General features: G+C 34.8%; 1 protein-coding gene across 2 annotated transcripts; it reads right to left on the reverse strand.

Annotated features, from left to right (window-relative positions):
- Positions 1 to 3,824: 3,824 nt before the first annotated feature.
- On the reverse strand, positions 3,825 to 8,148 carry LOC137646967 (uncharacterized). Of its 2 annotated transcripts, none has more exons than XM_068380036.1 (2): positions 4,462 to 8,148; positions 3,825 to 4,302 (listed from the first exon to the last, which is right to left on the reverse strand). In XM_068380036.1, exon 1 carries the CDS (start codon positions 8,146 to 8,148, stop codon positions 5,197 to 5,199), a length of 2,952 nt encoding a protein of 983 aa, XP_068236137.1. In that variant the 3' UTR covers positions 3,825 to 4,302; positions 4,462 to 5,196. The 2 variants fall into 2 exon arrangements, with proteins under 2 accessions (XP_068236137.1, XP_068236138.1); XM_068380037.1 differs by having other exon boundaries at positions 3,842 to 3,972.
- Positions 8,149 to 11,661: the final 3,513 nt, after the last annotated feature.

Consider the following 11,661-nt stretch of genomic DNA (forward strand, 5'->3'; position numbering starts at 1 on the left):
AAAATGTTGATATATACATCCTGCAACCATGAATGAAAGTAAGAAAACTCAGCAAACTGAAAAGAAAAATGAAAGCAAAAATGAAACAAAAAAAGAAACAAAAAAGCAGGCAACGTATATACCGCGCTTTGCACCAGAGGCCCCAAGATATGAGGCCTTTCAACCCAATTATGCACATTTAGAGCCCAACTACAAAGAATGCATCTATAATACCAGGGGTTGGTGCAGATATTGTGATAATTGCAAGTATACACACAAAAATAAATATAAAGGCGAAAGAGCAAATATAATAGAAAAGTTCGATTTTTTAATGGCAGAATTCCTGGAAATGAAGAAAAGAACATCATATCAGAACAGGAAGGAAGCATAGGAGAATCCATATTATTACCAATATTAAATAATGGGGATTAAACACAAATCATAATAGTGATGAATGCACAGGGTTTGGTCATGAGTAACTCTAAAAGGAAAATAGAGTTCTTAGAAGAACTAACCCAAATTTAGAAAAAAAAATAGATATATCAAATACAACTGAAATATCGTATTCCCAAGAGACTGGCAGGGATGACCAGATAAAGGGTTTCCAAACTTATAGATCAGACAGAACAAATAGGAATCAAGGGGGAACCGCAATATATGGAAGAGACGAAGAGACATAAATCAAGGAAAAGTCTTTGAAAAATACAGCAACACAGAATGTGAATTGATTGCGGTAGAATTTGAATTTGAAAAACTAGTGAATATACTACTATCCGGAGATTTTAACTTTCCTTTCTGGGATTGGAAAGAAAGGATAGAAAAAAGTTTTTGTATGTATACATATAAAAAAAAAAAGAGTAATAGTAGAGCAGAAGATAAGAGGCAATTTGAAAAGCTTCAAGATATGATATTAGAACATAATATGCAACAAATAAACCACATTCCAACAAGAAAAGAAAATGTCCTAGATCTAGTATTTGTGAATGAGGTGAATTATGTTAAAGAAATAATAGTGTATATCACGGAAATTTCAGACCACAATCTCATAGAATTAATAGTCCATTCCAAAGCATGTGATCGCGGAATTAATCAAAGCACAAAACGTTGGGAAGGATATGGAAAATATAATTTCTATAGTAAGAATATAAAATGGTCATAAATAAATGAAAAACTGAATAAAGAATAGAAAATGTATTTGTAAGTGATAATATACAGGTAAATAAAGACATACTGTACAAAATACCGGAGAAAATTGTTGAAAAATATGTACCAAAAAAAAAAAAAAAAAAAAATAAAAAAAAAAACAATAAACAAATGACATGCATACCAAGAGACAAAAGGATCTTATCTCAGAAAATTAGAAATTGGAAGAAAAATCTTGTATAAGAAAACAATGTATTGAAAATGATGGAAATAAAATGCAAGATAAAAAATGGAGAACAAAGGATTATACAGTCGAAAGAAAATGAAAAAATGGGACTGAAAAGAAAGGACGCTTCAAAATATAAAAAAGAAAACAACCCAAAAGTACTTTACTCCTATGCAAAAAAGATGAATAAAGGGAGATTAGAAATAAGCCCTCTAAGAATTGAAGGACGACTAACGCATAAAAAAAAAGGAAATATGCAACATATTAGCAATAAAATATAAGAGTGAGTTCAAGCCAAGAATTGCGAATGAAAATAATGAAACAGAAATTAGCGAAGAAAATGTTGAATATCGAATGGATATAGATATTAATGAAGCAGATATTGTCAAGGCTATAACCGAAATGAAAAAGGGATCGGCAGCTGGACCAGATTGAGTTCCAGTGATTTGTTAAAAAAAAAAAAAAAAACTGCAAACACTATCGTGAAGCCGCTTGCAATATTGCAATGAGCAAGATATATGTTAAACACAAATGAACTTATATAACCCCTATCTTCAAAAGTGGATCAAGAATAGAGGCAAGCAATATTAGACCTGTTAGTCTAACATCACATATTATGGAAGTGTATGAGACGGTAATAAAAAACAAAATAATGAATCATTTGGTTAAAAACAATTTGTTTGATATAGGTCAACACCGTTTTGTGCCCGGAAAAAGTACACACCCCAACTGATAGCACACTATGAAACCATACAAAAATATGATGAAGGAAAAAGACTCAGAAGTGATCTATCTAGATTTTGCAAAAGCCTTTTGACAAGGTAGACCATAATATATCAGAGAAAAAATGAGAAAGCATAATATTGTGGGAAAGATAGGAACATGGGTAAAAAAATTCCTGCAAAACAGATAACAGATAGTGGTTGCAAATAACGAGAAATCAGATGAAGCTCAGGTAATATCTGGCGTGCCACAAGGTACGGTATTAGCTGCACTGCCCTACGGGCCAACCAAGGGAAAGGCCCGTGCCAACAACAAGTGTTGGCTTTAATACCCCAACAACAACAACATAGCTGCACTGCTGTTTGTTATTATGCTCTCAGAGATAGACTTTGATGGTAAAAACTCTGTAGTGAGAAGTTTTGCCGATGACATAAGAATAAGTAGAGAAATTGATTGTGATGAGGATAGGAACTCACTACAAAGAAATCTAAACAAAATATATGAATAAGCGGAGATAAATATAATGGTATTTAACTCCGATAAATTTGAATCAATAAATTATGGAAACAGAAAAGAAATGGTATATGCATACAAGGGACCTAATAACGAGACATTCACAAACAAGGAAGAAATTAAAGACCTTGGTGTAATGTTAAATAGGAATATGTTTTACAACGACCAAATAGCAACACTTGGCTAAATATAAAGCAAAAAAAGGAATGTTATTCAGACACTTTAAAACAAGAAAAGATGAACACATGATTATGCTTTACAAAACTTATATACGTAGTACACTCGAGTACTGCAATGTGATATGGTACTCACGCTAAAAACAGGATATTGCACAAATAGTGAGTGTACAAAGGTCCAATACTGCTAGAATAAAAGAAGTTAAGGACCTTGACTACTGGGAAAGACTGCAATCTATAAAACTATACAATCTAGAAAGGAGAAAAGAAGCTACATGATAATACAAGCATGGAAGCAAATCGAAGGGATTACTGAAAACATCATGGAGCTAAGTAAATCAGAAAGAGCAAGCCGAGGTAGATTAATAGTGCCAAAAAGTATACCAGGAAAACTAAGGAACGCGCACAGGACATTGATCCACTATGCACCAGCATCGATAATGCAGTGACTATTTAATGTGCTGTCAGCTCATCTAAGAAACATATCAGGAGTAAACGTAGATGTGTTTAGGAATAAGCTCGATAAATACCTACGATACATCCCAGACCATCCGAGACTGGAAGATGCAAAATACACCGCAAGATGCATTAACAACTCTCAAGTGGATATACGAGGTGCCTCACACTTAGGGACCTGGGGGAACCCAAACATAAAAGAAGGTAAGGCAAGAGAGTGAAGTTACCCAAACTTTCAAATATGCTTCACAATGCACTAGAAAAGCAAGAAGACCCATGCCAAATCTCTTAGGACTATGAAGCATGAAGTAGGTGATGAATGGAGAAGAATTAATTTAAAAGCTCAAGATACAGACGACCGGCGCCAATAGGCGTAGGTGGAGATGATGATGATGATGATGATGATGGTAGTCATATATATATATATATATATATATATATATATATATAATATGTGTGTGAGTATATATATATAAATAATATATATATATATATATATATATATATATATATATATATATATATATATATATATATATATATATATATATATATATACACATATATATATGAGTGTGTGTGTGTGTATATACAGTTAAGCTGAAAAACTGTGAAGTCACCTTATGAGGTACTTAAAATACGGAAGGGAAGTCTATTCATACACTTTTGAAATATTTAAATTTATTATTTATTGCAAATGTGTCAAGTGCATGACACAGGGCTCTTCCTCTTCAATAATCAGCTTCTCCTCCATACCTGGATGGGAAATACAGAAATTGCACGTTAGTGGTAAAGCCTAAGAATTAACTTAAATTATATACGTAAGAATAATATGGCAAGAAGCACTTATACATAGGAATATGCAAACCGTTACCTTACTGTAAGTAGGTCAAGACAAGAAAAACCAAGTATGACAACCATATCAAGGCTGGATAATCCTATCCTGAAATAATATAATATCCGTGTAAGTTTGCATTAAAGGAGACTCTTACAATTTTATGTTGATTTATCCAGAAAATAACAAATAGTAGCTTACCACTATGTACACTAAACCCACGAACAACCTTCAGTAGAGTTGCGAAACCACTGTAAGGACAAGATAAATCCTCTATAACTATTAAACATTCGTGAATATCCGTACTCTACCAATGGCAGGTAGGAAGGACTTTAATAGGCAGCAACAAAGGCTCAAAAGATTGCTACGATTACCATTCAGTATTTGCCCCAAAAATACTTGGTACTCACCGTAGTCCATCCGAGCAAGAAGAGATTGAAGTCAATGCTTAGGAGAACGTGACTTTTCTCCACAAATCCTCCACTAAGGCGAGTCGAGGTCGAGACGATGACGAACAAATCAGTCGTAGGAAGCAGAGTACATCCAGGTGGCCACCAATTACGCCGTCCAAATTATGGAACCAAGGGAATAATTCACAAATGCCTCTTGAGGGACCCTTGATTCTTAATAAAATTATCAGAGCCTCGTCCAAGACATCCTCCAGGAGGACTGGCTCACACAGACGATGGGAGACGGGCTCAATGGCATGTGGTGGGTCCTACCAAGGACCGTCCGAACTGACCAGACTGGCAGAACTGCCTCGACTGCTGAGACTGCTTGAACTGCTAGTACTGCTGGTACTGCTGGTACTGCTGGTACTGACTTCTCACGCATTCACCGGTCTCGAAGTTTCCTCGTAAACAACAAAAAAGGAGGAGTCAACAATTTGCCAATCATAACTATGGCAGCAGGAAGGACTGTAAGCTGTACCAAGTATATTTTTCTTATTTTGGTAATACTGAAATCCCATATTTACGAATCCTTCCTGCCGCTGTAGGCAAGTACATTAAAAATTTATTCATTCTGTATAGTCCTGGGGAGAAGATGGAAACTTTTTCCATAAAAAAAAAGTTTTCATCCGCTAATAAATGTACAAAATATGCATGGACATACAGTAAAATTTAAAATTAAAAACAAAACATGAATTAGTGAAGCATTTGTCTTGTCCTTGCCTCACTGGCTTCTGCAGCTTTCCTGCGGGGACGTGAGGATTTACCCAAGAAATTATTTTCAGGGGAAAGACTGTCAGGACAAAAATGAGTGTTCTCCAACATGGGGATAAGATTAGTAACATGAATCTTGGTGGTCTGACCGGTTTTTCCCTTCTTGACCAAAGCATGGGTAACCTCACCCAGATCATTAACAAAAATCTTCAAAATTATTCCTAATGGATAATCACTTCTTTTAGTATATTCTTCCTTTACTAAAACGATATCTCCTACTTTTGTCAGTTTGTGCGAGATGGGACGATACCGACTTTTTCTATCAACAGCTTGATGAATAAGAGTACCTAAAAATTCACTATGGTAGGTATCTAACAATGCATCTCGGACTTTACATAATTTTATATAATTTTTAGAAATATCTGAAACATGACAATTGGTAGGATGAAAATCTGGATCCTCTGGAAAAGGCTGTAACTCAGGAATCAAATTTAGTGAAGTCAACTCATATCTTCTGATAAGCTGTTCAGGTGTTATAGGCTCTGGTACATAATCAATGTAGTCATCTCTTAAAGCCTCTTTAAAGGCTATCGGTCGTCTGTTAACGAGATGTATGATATTACACACGAGAAATTCGAAATCATATAATGAAAGTACATTGTTTTTTATAGCTCCAAAGATTAATCGTTTTACCATCTTAACGCATACTTCGACCAAAGAACCTAGCTGGCTGCAACCCTTAAAATATTGCTGAAAGGATAAAGGTTTCACATAGTTTTCTTCAAAATACAATCTTGTCTGAGAGTCATTGATGAATGAGCTTATAATATTAGCACCTGCTACCAACTGCGTTCCTAAATCACTGATACACAACTGGGGTATGCCATATTCAAAACAATGTAATTGGAAACCTCTAAGAAAATCCGATACATTCAAACTTCTGCAGACCTTTAGATTAATGGCCCTTGACCAAGTACAAGTTATGCACAATAACCATATTTTCTGTGTCGCCTTTTCATTTTTCACGTTGAAAGGTCCTAAATAGTCAACAAAAACATTTGCAAAGGGAACTCTAGGAGGATCTGATCGGAAGTCTCTATAAGAATTTTGATTTAATTTTATGGTACGATTATTAAATCTTCGACAATGAATGCATTGCTTGAGAGCTTTTTTGACAACTGAAAAATGTTTAGGAATATAGTAATACCTTCTAAGCTCAGTTAACACAGAATAACAACCTGAATGTAATAATTTCACATGTGCGTCCCAAATAATCAACTTGGTTAAATGACTGTCTGGATGTAATAGCACTGGAAATTTGACGTTAATATTATAATTCCACTTCTTGAACTTACTTTTCACTCTTAAAATACCCTGTTCATCCATAAATAAATTTAACTGTGTTATGATCGGAGGAATCTCTTTCTTAGAATTCATACCAGTTTGAAAATAAGAATATACCTCAGGGAAATACTTACATTGTTCAACGTGTAACAAATGACTCAGAGAGGAGGCAAAATAGTTAGTAACTGGAGAAAAAGAAATTCCTGCCTTTAATTTCCACTTGTGTAAGGCCAAAAATACTCTACGATGAACTAGTAGAAGTCTCCTTAAACAAGAATAACTTTCCAAATCAACAAGGTGGTTTAAATTTTCGGTAGCACCAATTAAAGGAGACGAATGAATCTCCGTGGCAACCTCAAATGCTGGGATAGTAATGGACAATTCAGGGACTTCTGTCAAGCTAAGATCTGGCCCTGTGAAAATACATGACTTATGGAGCTGATTATACGATACACATCTAGTAATTAAATCTGCAGGGTTATTCTTACCAGAAATGAAATTAAACTTGACAGGATAAATTTCACACAATCTCTGTATATTATTAATTCTGTTCAAAACAAAGGGAGAATGTTTATTTAATTTGTCTAGCTTCAAAGACGCAGAATTTAACCAATGTAACGTACAAAGAGAATCTGTATAGGCCATAATATTCTCAATTTCTATGGGTTTTATGCAAGACGGGCCAGATAAATCTTTGTAAATATCCAGAGCACACTCAACACTTAAGTGGACGGCATTTAGTTCAAGAGCAGGTATCGATTTATTCTTTAACTGTTTATTAACCACTCTGTTCTTGGCATGAATAAAACTTAGATGGCCTGTATCAATATGCTGCAAATAAATAACACAACCGTAAATATCTCTACTTGCATCTGAAAATACCAAAATGTTATATTTACCATCCCTAGGACCTACAGATCGTTGAACTCTTATAGGAGGAGCTCTATTTAACTGTTTGCAAATGTTGCTCCATTCTCGCTGCAAATCTGTAGCCAAGACTGTATCCCAGCTTAAAGTTTTCTGGCACTGTAGCTTATGCATAAATAATCTGCAGCGATTAAACAAGGGCATATTAAAGCCAAAAATATCAAACTGAGAGGCAATAGTTTGTAAAATAGACCTCTTAGTTTTGGCATTTGAATCAAGGCATATAGGGTTAGTAAAAATTTCATCAGAAATCCTGTCCCATGTTAGTCCAAACAATTTACTGGTGCTAGGGGTAACTACTTCGGTCTCTCCGTCTATTTCCGTCTGTAAGGCTATATCATTAGTAACAACCTGCTGAATATAAAACCTATAAGGGTTAAAAATACGAGGAAGCTGTTGGTACGACCATTTCAACTCCTCTTTAGTATTAACAGTAATAGCCCCATTATCCATGTAGATAAGCGAATAAATTGACCTTTTCAAGTCCGATATGCGAGGATCCTCAGAGTGCTGCAAAATCAAAATGTAATAAAGAGCCATCATTAGTAAAAAAGGACTGCATCGAAGACCAAAAGGTAATCTCAAATTCTTGAAAGCTACTAATGAAAAATCACCTTTGCCGACATTCTTGAACCAAAAAAAATAAAAGTTTAGCCTGGTCATTTTCGGTCAAAGCCAACATATTGAAAGCTTTCTTAAGATCAAAAATAAGTAATTTCCTGTCAAATCTCAGATTCAAAAATGACGAAGATAGCTTTTGGTTTAATGCAGGTCCAGAATACATACACTGATTATGAGACAAAGAACTACCATCTACCGAGTCTTTAAGATTCGATAAAAAGACCACCCTACACTTTGAGGTGTCTTTGTCGGGTTTAAATATTGGCATATGAGGCAGAAAGGAATATTGAGGATTCTCAGCTTTAAAAACATCAAGATCAGGGATGGGTTCAATAATTCCTGCATTAATCTGTTCCCTTATGGTCTGATCAACGAGTTGTAGGAGACCATCTCGCTGTTTAAGTTTTCTAAAATTAGACTTTAGTATTAATTTAGACAGTCTTTCATTTTTAGACAACAAATGGGAGACTTTGCCATTCCATAATAAAGGAACCATAATTCGTCCATCAGACTCCCTCTGATTTATGGTTTTAATTGAAAAATCGACCAACTGATTATTAAGCTCGACACTTTCATCATTATACACATTTTGATCATAATTCAAAAAATGACCGCATTCAGACTCCAAAATTTGTTCAGTGGCCTGCTGCAATTGTCTTTCCATTAGTTTACCTTTGTCATTGATAACTGAAAATGAACAGTTTACTTCAAAACCGTTGTCCTGGTCCCCATCAGACAGAAAATCTATTCTCGTGTTTAATAACAACGAGCTACTACAAACATGCACTGTAGAAACCGAACGAACATTACCGTCAGGTACAGAATTCAAAACACCTGGGTTTACATTTAGGCAGGTTATGTTTTTCAACATCAAATCGACATTACCCTGCAATAAAATGCCAGCATGAGAATCTATGTATACCGAAGGATCAACGTCACCAAAAATTACGTCGGTACCTGCTAAACAATGTAAAAAGTCTGTACCTAACAAGAGGTTAACATTATCAATAGTACGAGTGTGTTTATTTAACAACTTATCAGCAAACGTCATACCCTGGTTTTGAAATTTTTCAATTACTTTACCAAGCAAAGGCAATTTTAAAGCAATACTAATATCAGGTACAACTAAGGCAAAAATTATAAAGGACGAACTACCTATTTTCACAGGTACTTCTACAATTTTAGTAAAATATTCTTTATTCCCATTAAATCCACTCACCGTAAGTTTAACATTCGAATTGATAGTTTTAAGGTTTTTCTCTTCAGCTAACCTATTAGTGATGAAGGTGCTTTGTGAGCCACTGTCCCTTAGACCTCTGTAAATGTCGCTGCCAATACTGAAAGAAAACGTTGGTAACACCGAGTTTCCATACGAGTGCAATAAAACGGCAACACCGCTGTTAACTTTTTGTGGAGTTTCAAAATTTACTTTATCAGATTGTTTAGATCTGCTGCCTTTGGAGGGCTCTGACTCGCAAAGATAACTCATATGCCAACCACGGCAATTAAAACAACGTTTTCTAAATCTGAAATGACAGTTGCTAGATTCATGACTAAACTGACCACACTTAACACAACCATGTTTAGATTTTAAAATTTGCACCTTATCGGTAGGGGAAGGGAACTTTAAACATTCATAAATAAAATGAGAATTATTAGCGTTACCAACTTTAAGACACAAAGAACAGCTGGGTGAAGACCTGGAATCTGAATCACTCGTTAATTAATGCCTCTACAGCTAAATTTACCGTTTTTTCTTTTCGAGAAAAGTCCTGTACATTCTGCGAGATTTTACTCTTTGTACCTTTGGCGACCTTTTTGTCATGCTCGTATCTTTCACATGCTGTAAAAAAGTTTGTCTTAATATCATTCAGGGAAGGGTGAGTCTTGCCTGTAATCTGAATTAAATGGCGCTGGAAACTATCATTCAGCCCATACCAAGCAAAATACCTAATAAACTCATCAACACTAATATTCAATGTCTCCACTGATTCACATACCGATCTGAGTTCGGAAATAAAGAGAAAGGGGTCTTCCCAATCTTTCAAATGTAAAGTAGTAATTTTCTTAATGGCTGAATTCTTCCGAATATCGGTTGATGCAAATGCTGAAATGAGCAATTCTTTGGCATCAGCGTAATGCTGCTTATCCGCTTCCAAGGAACCTAACAAAACCTTTCCTCTACCCTCAACTTGTTGTTTAAGCAATAAAAGCAAATCCCTATCGGGATAGTTAAAAGGTTTAGTAGTTCCCTCAAATTCTGTGATGAACTTCAAAAAATCTTCACCTTCTACACTACGAAACTTGGGAAGAGGTGCTACAGGTTGTTTAAGTAAACTTCTGGCTACATCGGTAACATTACTAGAGCCAAGGATACTCGTAGAAATATCTAGGAGAGGTAAACAGGTTTCAATCTTATCTATGTAATCCTGACATAATAATAATTCAATCTCTAAATCTTTACTATCAGAATCCCCAGGAAATTTCTTATCCAAAATCTCAGTGTCCAAGTCAGTTAACTTATTCTTATAATTTACCAGAATACCTTCGATAGATACTTTTTCTTCCTGGCTAAGAGTATTGAATGTGGAGGACCTGTTAAAATATTCAGTCACCTTTTTACGGATGACTTTCCTTTGCCCAATAAGCACAGATAAACCAGACATTGTTAAATTATACAAGAAATAATGATCCTAGAAAGGAAAAAATATCAATGTAATAATCCTAGAAGGGAAAAAATATCAATGTAATAATCCTAGAAGGGAAAAAATATCAATGTAATAATCCTAGAAGGGAAAAAATATCAATGTAATAATCCTAGAAGGGAAAAAATATCAATGTAATAATCCTAAAAGGGAAAAAATATTAATGTAATAATCCTAGAAGGGAAAAAATATTAATGTAATAAATCTGAAAGGAAATAAATTTCAGTTCACCCAATGGATCCCGACAACTTTCACCAACTAATGGGATTCTGCATAACAAAAATCCAACTTCCTTCGTTGTTGCCCCACGTTGGGCGCCATAAGCTGAAAAACTGTGAAGTCACCTTATGAGGTACTTAAAATACGGAAGGGAAGTCTATTCATACACTTTTGAAATATTTAAATTTATTATTTATTGCAAATGTGTCAAGTGCATGACACAGGGCTCTTCCTCTTCAATAATCAGCTTCTCCTCCATACCTGGATGGGAAATACAGAAATTGCACGTTAGTGGTAAAGCCTAAGAATTAACTTAAATTATATACGTAAGAATAATATGGCAAGAAGCACTTATACATAGGAATATGCAAACCGTTACCTTACTGTAAGTAGGTCAAGACAAGAAAAACCAAGTATGACAACCATATCAAGGCTGGATAATCCTATCCTGAAATAATATAATATCCGTGTAAGTTTGCATTAAAGGAGACTCTTACAATTTTATGTTGATTTATCCAGAAAATAACAAATAGTAGCTTACCACTATGTACACTAAACCCACGAACAACCTTCAGTAGAGTTGCGAAACCACTGTAAGGACAAGATAAATCCTCTATAACTATTAAACATT

Source organism: Palaemon carinicauda, chromosome 9 (assembly GCF_036898095.1).
Source record: "Palaemon carinicauda isolate YSFRI2023 chromosome 9, ASM3689809v2, whole genome shotgun sequence".
NCBI lineage: Eukaryota > Metazoa > Arthropoda > Malacostraca > Decapoda > Palaemonidae > Palaemon > Palaemon carinicauda.

Bases quoted from the DNA above. Each gene is read 5' to 3' on its own strand.
- LOC137646967 (XM_068380036.1), bottom strand. From the start codon at position 8,148: ATGACCAGGCTAAACTTTTATTTTTTTTGGTTCAAGAATGTCGGCAAA.